The sequence below is a fragment of the Calypte anna genome, chromosome 9, assembly GCF_003957555.1.
Source record: "Calypte anna isolate BGI_N300 chromosome 9, bCalAnn1_v1.p, whole genome shotgun sequence".
NCBI lineage: Eukaryota > Metazoa > Chordata > Aves > Apodiformes > Trochilidae > Calypte > Calypte anna.
Window position 1 is genome coordinate 10918612 of NC_044255.1, and position 17762 is coordinate 10936373.

The following is a 17762-nucleotide window of genomic DNA, read 5'->3' on the forward strand; positions in this document are numbered from 1 at the left end:
GGTAAATATAAGGTAACCTCTGGTTATTATCTTTCATTAAGCAATATTCAACAAAAGAGGACTGGCTGTGCTATTCTTTTAACTTTATTCTGGGATTTATTTCAATCAAATGTAAAATTTTGATGATGTTCTAAACAGTATTCTGTTTCACTTTGCTAGGCGTTCAGGTGCAAGCTCAGCCTCCAAACTATATGACCAGGACCTATGGACGTGGATCATGAATGAGAGCTGTGCAGAACGGCTGCAGCACAGGACTGCAGGGGCACAGTGCACTGATCCCAGGTGAGGCCTTCCCATCTAAAACACACTTTGGGCACCAAAACCACATTTGGGCATTTCCACACCAGTGGGCATACACAGCGCCCACCCACCGCCCTGCTCAGCGTCCTCAGCCAAGCCCGGCTGCTCTTCTCATCCCACCCGGACAGTTCCCAGCTGCCACCTGCTAATGTCTCGTAGGAAAACATCTGGGGATTAGAAGGGCTCTGTGTGACCTCTACGGTCCTCTCCCCTGCAGAGGGCTCGGGCAATGCGGGGCAGAGCGGGGCAATGCGGGGCTGTGCTGTGCCTGAATGACCACCCCCGAGTTTCTCCGCCGGGGCTGTGTGCCCCTCACAAGGGCAGCAGAGGCACCGCTGCCCCCTCACAGCTCCGCAGCAGGGCCCGAGCCTGCACTGCGCCCCAGGCCGGGATCGAAGGCTCCCGCCGCCGGCTGCCTGTCGCTGCCTGCCCTACCGCAGCCGGGTGCTATGTAGATTAGGTTCGCCTAACATTTTATTTGGGTTTTCTTCTGCTAACGTGAGAGGAAGTGACCCAAGGCAGAGGACTGCGGGCTGTACAGAGCCTTTCGTGCCTTTGCCTCCTCACCCGAGGAGAAGGGACGGGCCCCGCCCCGCCCGGGCGCAGGCTGCCCCATCGGTTGCTCGGTCATCGCCTTCCCGCCCTCCGCTCACGGGCTCGGTGGGATCGGTGTTCGTTTCCTCGCCGCCAGGGCTGAGCGAGAGGAGAGGCAAGATGGCGGAGAAGGCACCCAGCGGCTCGCAGAAGGCCAGTGGGAAGGTGAGGCCGTTCCGCGGGCTGTTCCGCCGGTCCGCTTCGCCGCTGGGGGGGCACGGCCGCCTCCTGCCAGTGCGGCGGCAGGGCCCGGGAGTGACGCGGTGGCGAGGCCCGGGCAGCGAGGCCTGCTCCCTCCGTGCTCTGTGCCCGTAGTGACTGAGGGCCGCGGGAGGGGGTGGGGAGGCGGGAAGGGGGCGGTGCGGCGCGGCCCGGGGCCCAGGCCTCTTGCGGGCCATCCCCGCTGCGTGGGACTGCGCTGGGAACGTTTCTGTCCTTGGCCGGCAGCAGCGGTCTCTTGGCGTTCCCGTGCCCTCGGCGGAGGGGTGCGGGGGTGGGGAGCGGGGTCCCGGCGGAGCGCGCTGTAACTGCAGGCGGGAGCCGTTCTGTTGGCACCGGCTCGTCCCCGGATTCGGGTGCGGAGCGTTGGTTAATGCCCGAGTTCTACCCGTGCCCGCGTACGTGTTGGTTTCGGTCATGGCGAGAGCCCTGATCCCCCCGTTGGGCTGGAGCCCTGGTGGGGTTAGTTTCCAACTTGCGTGTGTGAAGGAAAACCATAACCTGAGGTCGAGTCTCGTTCGATTTTCTCTGGAATGACGAATTTCACAGAATCACGCGGCTGCGCCCCCTCTCCTCACTGTATCCGCTCTGCTGCTGCCTGGAGTTGATGTTGGGTGGGTGTGCAGACCCCAAGCCCCGGTAGCGCAGGAGTTGTGGCCAACTTGCCCGGGAAGCCCGGGCCTGGCTGGCTGACGGGAGCAGCGCGGAGCTTCCCGCGCCCTCGGAGGGGAAGGGGCAGTGTTCTGGGGGTCCGCACTGGGAGCTGGTGGGGTGCAGGTTAGCGATCACTGACACTCTCCCACTCAGCCTTGTTGCAGGTTTTAGGCCAGAAGTAAATACATCTTTAAATCTTCGTGTGTTGTTTTGGGCTTCATTTTTTTCGTGGGTTGGTTGGGTTTTGTTTGGGTTTTTTTGTTAAATTTTGTGTGCGAGTGTGTAAATCAGTCAAGAAAATAAGGCACGTTTTGACTTAGGAATTTGCAGTGCTATGTAGATCAATAAATTTCCCCATTTTTGTATTCAGCTAAAAGAAATTTTTTTGGAGGGGGGGTGGGTTTGCTGCTAGGAAACTAGCTGGGAAGTAGTTACAGGGAGTTACAGGGAGTAGTTACAGGGAGTCTTTGCATGTTTACCCGATTGATTTTATTAGACTAGGATAATTTTATTTTTGTTTCCCCTTACGATCTGTTCCAAATATTGCTAGGAAACTTTTTTTTTTTCTTTGGATCTTGTGTTTGGCTTGGAACTGCAACTTAGAGATGTATAGAAGACTAGTAGTAAAGTAGGTCTTAATTTATGAAGAATTGCTTCCAGGGAACAAGGCATTTAAGGATTTCAGGTATAATTAGACATAGAGTAATAATCTATTTATTTCTGTGAGCAATTACATGGTACACAGAACAAACCTAGATGTGATCCCTTTCTTTCACAGTTACACCAGGCTTTTTGTTTTATTATTTGCTATTTCTGTACTAGTGATAGTATTTTTTAATATGGAATAATAATTTATAAGAGTTGTTTCCTGTCCTAGATGTCAGTTCTGCAAAGGTGTGTGCAGACACTTGACTCCTTGTATTGTGTCATCCATCCCATTGAAGTCAGTAGGGAATATGAAGTCAAACCTGTGTGTTAGTCTGTTGAGGAAGTCCTGTACCTGGCTGTCATCATACAGCTCCCACTTACCCCTCAGTTTCACATTACATTGGATGTGTTTCCAATGGTCTTTTTACCATGCTCTTCATTCTAGATTTTCCTGTTATTTTTTGTCAATGTTATTTTATGTGTCGAAGAAAATAGTGGTAGTACATGCCTGGATCTACGAGAATGTTTTTGTTGAAAAGTAAAATAAAATGAGACATGCTTAGTTCCTTGGATTTTCCTGCAGCCTCAGCTTTCTCAGGGGTGGGGAGAGAGGGCAGGCTGTGGTATCTTTTTTTTTTAATCATAATTTCATGTCTGCTTGTGGTATCTATATCTGTAGAGATATTTCTCTGATATGTGCGAAAGAAGTATGACATAATCGTATTAAATTAGTATTTTTTATTAATCTATAGCCACAAGGATAAAAATATCTCTTTAGTTGAAAAAGAAAAATGTATGAATGAAATGTCTGTATGAAAATATTATGGCTTAATAATCTAAGCAAATAATATTTTTGCTCCATTTCTTACAGTATTTTTTAATCAAACATTTTTGGTTTTTAGTAGTTTAAGATGAATTTACTTATATATTGAAGTTGAAGTTTTAGACTGCATTTCTTTTTGGCACCTTGCATTTGCCAAGTTATAAGAATAATTATACTTGCAAAGCAAACATGTCTTGAAGACTCCATAGCTATGTTTCAGTGGCAATTCCAAGATGTGCCTTTGCTGGTTTCTAGCCTACCTCCTGGGATGACACAGTGATATTTTATTTTCTGTGTCCTGTGAAGAGCTGTGACCTAGTGGTTGAGGACTTCAGTACTTACAGTACAATACAGTTTCTGTCCTTCAGAACGTGTGCTGTTTGTTCTTTGGTCTTAGTGTCCAAATACTGATTTTGAACATGCAGCCACTTGTTTTATATTGTAAAATCCATCTTCAGTCAGGCATTAGCTGTTTCATTAACCATTTTACAACAATCTCTGTTGATGGTACAGGTCCAGGAGTCCTACTGTATGTGTTGCTGTCATAGTAGTTGCCTTTTATAATATTGTCAGCTTCTAAATAACTTTGACTTTCCAATGTGAAGTGTGTTGCAAAAGCATAATCTGTTCCATTGTCACTTTGAAATCAGGATAGCAAGATATGTGCTTGAGATTTCCAGTAATCTAAATAGGAAAGAAGGACAAAATAAAGGAAGATAAAATAGAGATTGCCCAAGACTGCTCAGGAGGTCAGTGAAGGATATAATTCTAAAATGGCAGATACTGAAGACTTTAAATTATTATCTTGATGTAATGAAATATTAGCTACTTAATGACTCTGCCATTTTCTTATTTTATATTCTTATAATAGTGACTTTCACTGTACAAATTTGGTCCTGTGGCAGAAGAGATTATCGACTTGGACCAAGCTGTAGGTTTCCCCATTTTTCATTCTAAGAGAGGTTTTAACAGTATTCCTTAATCTAAAATGCATTTTTCAGGCTTTTGAGTAGGTTATGTGTTAATTAAATGTTGAAGAACAGGTATTACTTGCTTGTGAATGGACAGCTGTCCCTGGATATGTTAGTGCATGAAGAGTGACAACTTAAAATCTGTGCATGTGGTGAATTCCAGTTAGATACAGTATTATGCAGGATGGTGAAACTCACGATTTTTAGCCTTCCCTGTATTGTTCAACTGGTGACCAGAAGCAGGAGAGGGAGTAAGTGCGTTCCTCTGTAGATGGCAATATAAAAGAAGTTGTCCTTCTCATTCCCTCTCTAGTAGTAGAAATTTAAATTTGGCAGGTAATGTTGATCTGAGTTTAAGGTTGTAATGGAATAGCATTCCTTGCAAGTACTTTAGTGAAAACCATTTTAATTTTATTTATGTATCTGAAGTGATGTGTATTCAAATAGTGAATAAAATTAATATGCACTATTCCATTAAATATAAAGAGTCAATAGAATAGCCATAAAGTTATTTTGAAGTCTTTGCAAGCATTTGTTTTCTAGACAGTTTGATAGAGTAAGAAAGAAGAAGAAGAAAAAAACCTCCCTGCCTTTGCTGGATTTTAACACATTAATTTAGTCTGCGATTCTGTTTACTTTTCCTTGGTGTCCGTGCTGACACAAACTGGTCTCAGATTTAGCTACTTTCCCCTCCCAATTTTTGTCCTCTTTAGTTGATCTGGTGTAATTTTGAGGGAGTAGAGGAGCCTGCTATGAATTAGCAAGTGGTTTGTCTGAACCTCCATGAATCTCTCTCTCCTAGGATCTCAGATCTGGAAAAGGGATCTAGTTCAGTGTGAGCAGCTGCCTAGTGTGGGATCAGATTCAGTGGAAGGTGTTGAAACAGGGGAGGAGTTTCTCACACCGGGGTTTCTCATAAACAATTTACCCTGAAGCTATTAGTTTTAGCAAGGGCAGGGCATTTATTTTTAAGTTGTAGCCATTACAGTTGTAAAAATAACATTTAGCATTTGGAAGGCCACAGGATTGTCTTTTGGGTTTTATTGGCAGCTTTTGTTGCTCTGTGTTGCTTTACTAAGTGGCTTCAATATTAGTGGAAAAAAATGTGTATGTTATACAGTGTATTTTAAATATTTGTGAAATAACATGACTGCCAGTTTTGCCCAGAGGTAGTTAAATTTGGAGAAACTATGAAGAACTGGATTTGTGGGCACTTGTACTGCTGACAGGAAGGAAGATTTGGGAGAGCAGTCATCTTGTCTGTGTTGTCTTTGGAAGCTGCTATTAAGCTGGAAGAAAATTTAAACATCGGAATCTGAGGGATGACTCTCTGCTTTTGCTTTCCCATAGGAATTTGTAAATCTCATTTACGACAGTGCTGTGAAGACTTTTTTTTCTCATTCTTTTGAAGGTTGAGTAAACTTGGCTAGACTCAATAATGGAGTTTTGAGTGACTTGACCTTCAAGACTGTGATTGGACAGGGCTGTATTTTACTGGAATGCCATTTCAGCAGCCTGAATTGCTATTTCAGTTACACTGGCACAATTCTTTGAGGGACCTGTGCAGTGGAAGTGATTGAAAAAGTGATCCAGCTGGAAAATAGTCTAGTTTAGCAGAAAAAAACGTGAAGAAAGGTTTAATGCAGAGTGGTAGAGGATATTTGTAGCTTTTTTTTGGTTTTGTTTTGTTTTTTTTCTCACAATGACTGAAAGATGGACTTACTGCATTTTTTCTATCAATGTTTTGAACCTGAAGGAGCTGTCCTCCTATCTTAAATGTCATTCAGTGCCTGAGAGATCTATGGGTATGTTTCTTCCAACAGTTAGTTCTGTTGAACTAATTAACATCATGATAAGTTGGAAAGATAACCCTGATCAGATTTTGGCACAGGTGGGCAATATCTGAAATGCTCTTCTCTGAATGTTAGAAAGACTTTGTGATTCTGCAGAGGCAAGTCAGCTGGTTCCTCTTTAGGAAACAGTATTTCCCTTTTTTTCACAGCAGTGCAGATGGATGCAAAGTGCAGTGACATGAGAAGTCGTTTTTTTAACAGCTGGTGTTTAGAAAAAAGCAGATAGTGTGTTGTGAAGAATAATTTTGTGTTTTGTGGTACAGTTCCTTGGATGGTCAGAAGCAGTACCAAACGTATCAGCTGAAGTTACAGATCGGAAGACAAGACCTTAAAAATAATAACTATTTAAGGAGGAGAATAGCATGGGTCTGCAAAACTACTAGTTGCTGTGGGAGAATGTTAGTTTAAAAGCTAAATCTGCTATTAGAACTTTTCAAAGTGCGTGTTAGTATAAATTCTGATGCTTCTCTGATGTTTGAGGTGGCTCACTGCTCAATGCTGTGGTCCCTTTTGGTGACCTGGGGACTGCTGCTATGCTCCTGGCTTGGTGACTTCCAGCCGTTTTCGATCAGTGACCTGTTCCTGCTGCTAGTCCACACAGTCTTGTGTGCTGCCACACACTGAAGGGCTTGCCAGGCAGTATCATCTGCTCTGTTGCTGGAGAAACAAATTTAGCCTCTTTTACTTTTCTTACATTCTTTATGAAGATGTTGTGTTTTAACAGCCATTGTACTGAGTGCTGGTACTGTTAACATCTGTGATGCCTTGCTTGTGGTCCTCCCTGTAAGCAGCTGCAGCACCCACCCCTTTTGGAAGGTGTTGCTGTCCAAAGCCTCTCTAAATGAAGCAGGTGTGGAATACTGAGAAATAGTTTTTTCGTGCTGCTGTTGCAGAACAGCCTTCTTGCCCTCAGCAGTGCTAGGTCTCAGCTCTGTCAACACATTAAAGCAGATGGTGTTGTATCATCTCACCTTTGAGATTTATCTTTTTACTGCAGGTCTGATTTTTTAAAATTATTTTTAAAGTTTGTTTTGGTGTGGGTTGTTTATGTTTTTTTGGTTTTGGGTTTTTTTTGGGTTTTTTTCGTGTGTTATTTTTTTTAAGGTGGAATTGTAACTGATGTGTTGGCTACTGCAAAGTGGTAGGAGACGTCTAAGCCCGGAAACTATTTTGCAATGTCTTTCATCTGTGATGTTGTGCTTCAGATTCATAAACTCTCCAGGAGACAATGTATTTCTTTTAGCTACATTGTTGCAATACCTTGAACTGTGGATAACAGATTACTGATTTCAGTGGTGTGGGAAGTTGTGAATCATAAAAAGCAGCCATCACCAAATACAGAGGAAAAGTTTGCAGGATGCTTATTATACTTGGTTCATTTTAATTGTACCATTCATTTTAATGAACTGCTGCTGGCACACATGAACTAAACTTTTATTTAACTTCTGTGCACAGATATGCCTTGTGAGTAGTGTCTAGTGTTGCAGGGAAGTGGATTTGGAAGGTATTCAAGAGTAATATTTGTTTTTTTTTCCCTTTTTCATTCTTAAAACAAAAACCAAAACCAAACAAAAACCCCCCAAACCAAAAAACAAACCCTAGGAGTCTTTCTAGGAGTCTTTTGCTTCTCCCTTTGAAAGCTAAATCTCTGTGTCTCTTTACCATTGAGAACTTAATTTTGTCTCTTTAGGTGCTGTCTACCATTTTGGCTAAATTGATTTGACTGTAAAACAGGAATATACTTGTCCAAAGATGTTTCTATCTTAGTTGATGAAAAAACATTTTGCAAAATGAAATCCAAGTTAGTAAATTGCCTTCCAGAGTAGCATTTGGTGCTTGTCTGTTTTAGAAAACTGGAGATGAACACTATATATTATATATTATATTTCTAATAGAAACTATAAATTCCTGGCAATAAGGAGATGTGCTAACGTTCTGTAAGTAATGAACAAGTTTGATGTAATGGAAGTGTTTTAGCTTAATTTCAGTTTAGGTATCAATTGTGTATTAGGCAGTTCATGTCTTAATAGGTGAAGTTATGTCAGCGATGTTTGCTGGAACTTGGACATTACATAATTAGAAAATGTGTTCAGTCCTGTTTGGAGTGTTCTCCACCACATTAACTCATTAAAAAATCTATGCAAATATTGTATATATGCTGGTTTATGTGTTAAAGTTCAGTTAGAGATTAAAGTAGTAATGTTAATTAGTGCACACTCACAAACTGGACTTTAATTAGGGCTGTGAAGGTCTATGCACAACATACTATGAGCACTTCTGGAAATAGTTTTATAGTACAGCAAATACAATTAAGTCCTTTATGTAATCTTTAACAGCTTTTAATGGCAACTCTTACAGATTCAGTGTAACAAAGTTAATCTTTTTTCCTTGCAGTGGTGTGAGTGCCATGCTTATAGAATCCAGCTGTAGAAATTTAGGTGTTTTTAATGGGAGCAAGAACAGTCTATCTTTAATCCCTTATTTGCCTTGTATTGACACTTGTTCATGTTGTGACTCTGTTCAGGTATGTCATTAAAATACTTCACATGTATCTTAGTTCTTGTGTATTTGGATGTCAAACTTGAACTGAAAATCACATCCAAAGATCTGAATAAAGAAAACTAGAAGTTGATTTATTTTCCTGTGCCTTACCTCCTTTTCATTCTCTCTTCAGGTCAGAGGGCCAGATGCAGTACACACCACTGGATCTGCTGATTCTCATGTAAGTCCAAAATATTTAAAAACAAAGCAAAGCAAACCTAATAAAAATTATCCAACCATACCCACAAGCACAGAATAGGCCTGTGCTCTAAAGAAAACATTGGGTATCTAATCTGTGGGTGTTTGTAATTGAAACATTGATTTTCATGGTTAAAAATCTTCCTTGAAGCTTTTAAATGATCAGTGTAGGAAGCTCTGCTGTGTGATACTTCACTTGTAATAGCTACCTGAACAGGAAGATGCTGTAAGGAATATGTTTCTTTCTTCTTATACTGAGGCATAGCTCAGAATCTGGGATGATTAATTGCAGGAATCACTGTATATTAAAGTGCCTTTCTGTTGGCCTCCCAAAAATGAGATAGTGTGACCCAAATTTCATCTTTTATTTTGCGTTCTAATAGAAAATACTTAAAGCAAACTGTAAGAATAATTACCTAGTCTTTTTTTTTTTTTTCTTCCACTGGGGAGACCTTTGCCTCCTCACATGGTTGATATGTTACTTGAAGGCCTACCTATTTCTGAGCTAGAATGAAAACAGGCAGCAAGAGACAAGCAGCGTTAGCACCAGACAATCAATTCTGTGGCTTGTATTTTCCTCAAGATTTCAGTTGGGTGGTTTTTTGTATATGAAAAAGTCAATTGCCACCTGTTAAATTGCTTGTAAGGTAACATTACTCATGTTGTGATAGCAGAAGCTTTTCATAAAGAAGTAGGTCCTTTTATTGATTTGCTTTATTTGCTACAATTTGGAAAATTACTCTTTAAGTCTCTTGAATATTTGTGTTATCCATGGAACTGGGATTCAGTACTTTGTGCCTTTTTACAGTAAATGCAGCATTATGTGTAAAGGGATTTTGCTTTCATACTGTGATTTGATTACTCAGCTAGAAGTTTTCTCTTTGCTTCCATCATTTGCTTTACCCTTTTCTCTGCATTATTTTCTGGTTTTTGAAGGATGAAGACTTTAAAATTTAGTGTAGCTCTTGTGAACTGCATTTGGTTAATAATAATGTTATAATTGTCTACTGAAATGTAACTGGGAGACATAAATGGGTTCAATCTTGTTAACTTCATGTTGCTCCATCCACTCTGATGGTGGTGGTTGTTCTTCCTGCTTTCTAAACTGAGGAGATTTTAGTGCCAGAACCCATGTTATCTTGTAGCTTCTTCCCATATGTCACTAGAACAGACATACTTGTGGCTGATGTGCTTATATCCAGGATAAGCCCTGGGTAGGAGTGAAATATTTGTTTTGTCTGCATTGCTCTGCCATAGCCATGTGCCTACTTTTTGACAAGTCTGTATATTGCTTTAATACTGAAATATAAGCTGTATTTCAGATGTCAGAAATCTGATTTTATTACCTTAAACCCCACACAAGTGCATGTAAAGCTGCTGATAAACATGTCACAGCAGCTCATGTTGACAAACATAGTGCCATAAATCAGGTAACTCCGCAGACAGTGCTGCATTAATGTTAACTTATAGTTTTCCTTTTAATGATGAAGTAGGGAATGCTTTTCAAAGCAATACACAGTGTTGTGGTCATATGCTTGGCACAGATTTAGCAGGTGTTTGTGATACTAAACAAGGATTATAAATGGAAGGTTTTTCAAGCAGTTGTTTTTCACAGTGGTTTTTGTATGTAAAAAATTCTGAGTAGGAAGCCAATCCTATAAATAAAACTGTTTGCAAAGAAAATAATTCCAAGATAAAGATCCTTTTGCAGCTGGTGTCTGAATTTTTTTAATAATATCACAGTTGTTCACCTTATTTCTCTTGATGTTTTGTTAAATTGAGCTGATTTTTGTTTTAAAGTACTGTCATAGCTAAGATGGTAGTTTTACATAAGCATGGCTACACCCTGTGTAAGAGCATCCAAAATAATTTGAAGATAAAGTCTAATAGCTTATTTATTTTTCTTGTGATGATTCTTATATGAATGACTGTGTTAAGCTGGGAGTTTCTGGAGAACTTTCATATCTTTTCTCTCTTTTCCTTCCTATTGCCCATGCCTTTTGAACATCATCTTCATCCTGTTGCTTTTACTTTTGCAATACTTTACTGCATGTTAAATACTTAAATAGAATCTTAAGAATTTTAATTCCATACTCTAGAAATTCCTGTTGCATCGAGTCCTTCCACATAAAGTTTCTGATCTAGAACAAGGTAAAGAATAACATTGTTTTACTTGTTTTATAAACAATTTAATGTTTGTTTTCTTACTCCTTTTGCAGCCTTTAATGGAAAGCAAACTTAAAGCATTCAGTATTGGCAAAATGAGTGCTGCCAAACGAACTCTGAGCAAGAAGGAACAAGAAGAATTAAAAAAGAAGGTAATGGTAAACAGTGAGAATTCTGGCTTTTGCAGAACTGAAATAAGTTTGTGTTCAGATTACAACCAGCTTTACCATCATATTTCCTTATTTTGATAGCTGTAGTTTTCTAAGAACAGCAGTGAATTTTATGTATGCATTTTAGTATGGTCTTGGAATCCATGGCATTGGAGAGAGAGAGAGCCACTTTCTGTGGAAGAAATCAAGTTCTATTTTGAGTTCGATATTAGATTACAATAATAAACTGATTGTCTTCATTTTAATCAATACAAGAGTCATCACCCTAGGTTGTTGGATTAGCAGGTTCTCTGGGAAATACATAAAGGTGATCCTGTTGTTGATTCTCCTTCAGTCACATATTGTGTAAAGATATATACATATATACTGGTCTGTGATGCTCAGGTCAATAAAGCTTCAGTCTCATAATGCTGCTTTTTCTTATGATCTTTTCTAACTGGCATCTTTTAAACATTAAATTGCCATGTAAATGCTTGTAAAATGAAGTCATATTTGAGCATACAGGGCCTTATTTGCTTTAAGTGTTATATGCTGTGTTCTTCCCACATTTCTAAGAAATTTGAATTCTGCCTAAATTTGAAACTAATTTGATGCAATTTATAGCATGAACTCCAGAAAATGAAAAGGGGTGTCACATAGCTAATTTAAGAACAGCTGTCTAGTGAAGGTTTTTCTCTGATGATAGTAAATAGATTATCATTTGCTATGTAGGAGGATGAGAAAGCTGCTGCAGAAATTTATGAAGAATTCCTTGCTGCCTTTGAAGGAAGTGATGGTAATAAAGTGAAAACGTTTGTAAGAGGAGGCATCGTTAATGCATCTAAAGGTAAAACTAATATTTTTTTGATGGTGGTGAATCATTTGGCTTTGAGTAAAGATAAAGACTTGCATTGAGTTGCATTTTAAAATCAGCATGTTACATTAGAAGCAATAAAAGAAACTTGATGCTAAAATCTTCTTTATGCTTTGACTCATTCATTAGATAGATAGTGGCATGATTTGTCTTGTAAACCTCAGAGGAAAAAGTGCTTTGTTTTAAAATACCTAATCTTTCTTCTTCATGCTAAAGGGTGTTAATTTTGTTTTAAGGAATTAATGTATTGAATTGAATCAACAAGACTAGAGAAGAATAGCATTATTTCAAATGAACAGTATTGTGCAGCATTAGTTAATGCAATTAAAAAAAATTCTTTTTAATTTCAGAGGAGCATGAAACGGATGAAAAACGGGGTAAAATCTATAAGCCTTCATCACGATTTTCAGATCAAAAAAACCAACCAAACCAGTCATCTAATGAGAAGCCTCCATCCCTCTTAATGATAGAAACGAAAAAGCCTGTAAGTTTCTTAATTCAATATTAACCCCATACTTTGAAAGTATTTACAAGTGATTAGAAAAAAGGTTGTGGGATTATGCAGAGTGTTTGTATTAGTATTTATCACATATTAAAAGAAGGTGGAAATTTTGATTGGCTTAATCTCATATCAAATAACAATATGATGCAGAAGTCCAGTAGCCCTGTACCCAGCATGATATACCTAGTACAAAGTACTTTGTAGTACAAAGCTTTGATTTGCCTGCTGTTTTTTTACTGTGTGCCACTTAACGGAGGCAGACTTCTCAGTAGTACAGACTTAGTGACTGTTGCAAAGTAACAATATCTCCAGTCCTGAGAATTTGTGACATTTTCAAAGCAATTCTTCTTGCTGCCATCTGTTTCTAGGATTTATAGCTTAAAAAAAAAAAGACTTTTTCATTGATTCAAGTTTGTGTTGGTAAGGTTTTTTAAATTATTTTTTATATGTGGTGGTGTTTGAGAAATCTCTAGCTCTTTGAATTTTAACAAAAATTGAAGAGCTTGCACATGTTTGAAGCTGAACACCCTGGGTTTTATTTAATTTATTTTTACTTCTGCATGGTTTGATACTTTTTTTTGTTCTTAAACTGAAATTTCATCATAAAAAGTAATGAAGATACAACCAACAAACTTAGTCTTCAAGCCAACTGATAATTACATATGGTTACTGTTACTACTGTATATGTTAATGTGTAGTTAATGTCTTGGGCATGTTTTAATAGAGCTTAATACAATTTTTAAGCTGAAGTATATGATACTGCCTGTTAGGATGGGAAATAAGATACAATGTGAGAATTGTGGTTAAACCTATCCTAGCCTCCAGCTTTAAACAAAACTGAGATTTAGCCTGGTGGGATAATACTGAATGGCAGTTTTGATTTTCATTGTATGTAAAGCTCTACAGTTACAGAAATGAATTGTAGCATTTTTTTTATTATGCAAGTATATGTACTGTAAGAATATTACTGCTTTTCAAATTTGTCATAAGTACTTATCAAGTAATGCAATCAGTTTACTCACTTGCCCTGTCCAATGGTGATTGAAGATAATGAGGTAAAAATGATTTTATTTATTTGGCAGACCATCCCCAAAAACAAAAACAAACAAACAACTATGCCTGGGGTGAGTAGGAAGTCCAGTTATTCCAAAGCTGTAGTGTGTAACACAATAAATATTTTGTATGTCTGCCTATCGGAAACGTTTTCATTTAAATTTGGTTGTTGTTGAAGATAAGAGTTCAAATGAGTTAGTTAAGATGCATATATTACAGTAAAAAAAAATTACATTATCCATATTCTTTGTCATTCAAGAGTGGTTTTGGTTTTGGTTTTTTTTTTGGAGATCTTGAACAATTTAGAGTACCTGTTCCTTCAGACCTGTATTTATATCTGAAAGGAATCAAGAAAAAAATTTTCACATAGAATGTTTTTGTCTGTGAATAAAATAAATGAAAAAATATATATGTAAGATAATTTACATATATATATGCACACACATTTATCAGTTTAGAGCATGATGGTTTGCTAGGGTTATAGTCAGCCTCTAAGTTTCTGGAACAAGCTGTCAAAATACATCACAGATATTAAATTTGGCTGTTGTAGAGAGAGCATTTGATCACACATGCTGCATTGTAGTAGTGAAAAGTAACAAAGTTTAGTTTAGTGTATCCTTAATTTTATATTTTCTAGCTTTGTGTTTGATAGCAGTCAGTCTTAATGTTTTCAAGTTTGTTTTTTGTTTTTTGTTGTTTTTTTAGTTTTGTTTGAAAGCTGTGGGTAAAATATGCATGGACATTATCTAAAGTTTTGTTACATATATAATTTTCCATTTTTGTTTCATTTAATTTGCTGAAATTTTGGCTGATATATCTTTAATTTCAGCCTTTGAAGAAAGGAGAGAAAGAAAAGAAAAAGAGTAATTTGGAACTTTTTAAAGAAGAATTAAAGCAGTAAGTTTGACTAGTTTTTACTGTGAATAAAAAAGATGGAAGGTTTTAACCTTTTTTTTACAGGCAATGTTTAAGATCATTTTTGTTAAGCTGTTTCCCAAAGTAGGTTTTTGTTTTCTTTTTCCCTCAAATGCTTGTGGACTGGTATGACTTAATTAAACAGAATACGAACATTATTAGTAGATGTTTGTTGTAGGTGTCTGCTGTTTGTCAGGATAATCAGTTGCCATCTAATTAGTTCTCTGGTGTTCCTTGAGACTTCTGCCCTTCCTTACGCTGACTGGTATCATGAAATGTTTACCACTAGTGTCAAAAAGGACTTCTGTTTTGAAATGAGTGTTGACCAGAGGTTACAGAATGATGAAAAAACAAACCAGGAAAGCCCAGTGTGCTGGTGTAAATACTAGTCTGTTGAAATTAATGGGTTTCCTTGCATGTCACTGATTTTGACCTTTGAAAGAGTTTGGTACTGCCTTCCTTATCAGAAAGTAACCAAAACAGTTAACCAAAAAAGTACATATAAATTCAGAAAGTATTTCAGAGAATCTCCTTAAGTGACTGGCTGGCTATGTTTCCAAAGCCAGCTATGATGATTTTTGATCAGCTAGGTGTGAATAGAATCTTTGATCAACCAGAATTAACCAGCCATCTACCTGGATAAAAAATGGAAACCTAGGTTTGTTTGACAGCTGCTGTCAGTATCTTACAAGTGGAACTTGAGATGCATTTTTGTTATACTTAGCAAGTGTAGATGAGAACACTTGTTAATGTGGTGTCATGCATTGTTAAAGGTAGTGAAGGTACAGCAAGATGAGTAAGTGCTGTAATGGGTGAGGTTGTTCAGGGGGTTTGGTGTTGACTTTTCTCTTGATGATGATGCAGCAAAGAGATTTGTAGCAATTTGAAATGTGTGTGAGACTGAGGGAGAATAACATGTTTTGTTGGTGTCTCTAGAGCTATATCCAGAGGAGTGATACTTTGAGGTTGAGCTTTTTTATTAATGCAGGAATAACTTGTAATTAAAGATTCGAGGTATTTTCAGCTCACACAATTTTAAAAGAAGCTGGATAATGATTCGAAAAGCAGATTCTTTCACTGATGACTGTGTAATACAACAGAAAGAACAGCACACATATTGAGTGTAACTGAATGACCTTTGCCCTAATGTTAGAGATGGAAAACAAAATACTCTGTATGTATTAGAAAACAATAGGCACTGCCTTATAAATCCATAAAAAAGAAAACCAACTGGATGCTGTCTTGCATCAACAAGGGCATCACCACTAAAGAAAAGTCATCACCCCACTTTACACAGTGCTTGTCAGGCCACAGTTGGAATACTGTGTTCAGTTCTGGTCCCTGCTATACAAAAAAGACGTGGACTAGCTGGAAAGTGTCCAGAGAAGGGGCACAAAGATGATCAATGGACTGGGAAGCAGGTTGTATGAGAGGCTGAGAGAATTGATTTTGTTCACCCTGGAGAAAAGAAGGCTTAGGGGAGACCTTATTGCCATGTTTTAAAGTGTGGCTTCCAATAAGATGGAAAAGATGTAGGATAATGGGTGCAAGTGACTCCTGGGGAGATCCTTATAGAAAACTAGAAGAAAATTTTTCAGTGTGAGAACAATCACACGTTGGAATAATCTCTCCAGGATGGATTCCCCATTACTGGACACTTCTATGGCTCAGCATGCTATGGTGCTGCCCACCTCATCTAAACTGTGTAGTCCTGGGTAGTCATATTGGACCAGATGACCCCTGAAGTCCCTTCCAACCTGATATTCTATGTTTCTATAAAATATCTTTATTAATAGTAGCTACTCTCTGGTCATTAATATAAACAAATTGACAGCCTTCTGTTCCTGGTGCATATTACCTTTGTACAAGGATTTAAGGCCAGACTACAAAGAGCTAAATAGGTCCTTGTGTGAGTACTATCCTTAGAAGTGTAAACAGAGGCAAGGTCCTTTGTGTTGTGGAAATGGTCATATGGGTTGAGAGCCTACATGAATAAGGCTTGAAAGAGGTTGGAGGAGAAATAGGCACTAAGGAATTCAGCATTTTGAAAAGTCACTAGATCTCTGACAGTTGGAATTTGGGTCACTTTTTCAGAGCACTGTTCTTCTGGTCTTGTAATCTAATCTGCTTCTCAAACTAAGTTTTGTTTGAGATTAAAACACAGTATGAATGGGGATTGGAGCTGGAATAATTCTGATAAATATTCTAGTGGATTTTTAAAAAAATCAAGCATATTTGGCAATCTGAAATTTTTTTAAAGCCTATTGTTTAATAATAAAAACCCTCATAATTCTAAAGATATTTTTAGAATGAAATAGTATCATTACTTATATTAAACGTGTTTTGTAGAATACAGGAGGAACGTGATGAAAGGCATAAAACAAAAGGTAGATTGAGTCGGTTTGAGCCACCCCAGTCAGATTCAGATGGCCAGCGGCGTTCAAGTAAGTAGATGTTAATTTTTCTGTTTGCTTGGACCACAAAACTTGTAGACTAAATACTATATATATTTCTTTTACTTATTTAGTGGATGCTCCTTCAAGAAGAAACAGATCGTCTGGTGGTAATATAGATTCTTTTCTCATTCAATATAATGTTGTCACTTAAATGCATGGCAGGGATTATAACTTTATTTTCTACGTTTTCCTCTTATCACTGTAGTACTGGATGATTATGCACCAGGGTCACATGATGTTGGAGATCCAAGCACAACAAATTTGTATCTTGGAAACATCAATCCTCAAGTAAGTTTGAAGCCAAGGAGTGAAGTGCAGTGTTGTAATGCTTGGGTGTTGATGAATTTTTTTCAGTAACAGTTTTTCCTCTATTTTAAGCCATATACATGTTTAAAGCCTTCTATTAGGTACAGTTGGTGACTGTAGAGGCAGTATTCATTTAAATAAAAACTGTAGCTGATGCTGCCAGAATGAAGGCTTAGACTATATTTGGACAATATTATGAATGAGTACCTTAGAAATACAGTAGCAAGGTGCTAATTTTCACCTTTTTCCACATAGATGAATGAAGAGATGTTATGTCAAGAATTTGGACGCTTTGGACCATTAGCGAGTGTTAAAATTATGTGGCCAAGGACTGATGAAGAAAGAGCAAGAGAAAGAAATTGTGGCTTTGTTGCCTTTATGAACAGGAGAGATGCTGAAAGAGCATTGAAGAATTTAAATGGTAAGCAGATTTCTCTGTTTGTAATTGTAATTATATTGATAGAAATATTGAGGAATAATTGTAAGCGTATCTTCAAGTTGTTGTATCAGAATTGTGACAGGTATGCTGAAACTTCAGTA

General features: G+C 38.3%; 1 protein-coding gene across 5 annotated transcripts in view; it reads left to right on the forward strand.

Moving 5' to 3' along the window:
* Positions 1-869: 869 nt before the first annotated feature.
* Positions 870-17762, forward strand: part of U2SURP (U2 snRNP associated SURP domain containing) — a 42328-nt gene continuing 25435 nt past the window's right edge. For 2 of the 5 annotated variants that reach the window (XM_030456114.1, XM_030456117.1), the window contains exons 1-10: positions 871-1059; positions 8737-8784; positions 11021-11119; positions 11849-11963; positions 12341-12474; positions 14375-14442; positions 16810-16904; positions 16988-17023; positions 17122-17204; positions 17478-17643. In XM_030456114.1, the coding sequence (XP_030311974.1) occupies positions 1015-1059; positions 8737-8784; positions 11021-11119; positions 11849-11963; positions 12341-12474; positions 14375-14442; positions 16810-16904; positions 16988-17023; positions 17122-17204; positions 17478-17643 (889 nt within the window). In that variant the 5' untranslated portion in view covers positions 871-1014. Of the gene's footprint in view, positions 1060-8736; positions 8785-11020; positions 11120-11848; positions 11964-12340; positions 12475-13574; positions 13617-14374; positions 14443-16809; positions 16905-16987; positions 17024-17121; positions 17205-17477; positions 17644-17762 lie in introns of all 5 variants that reach the window. The other 3 variants (XM_030456113.1, XM_030456116.1, XM_030456115.1) reach the window with 3 other exon arrangements.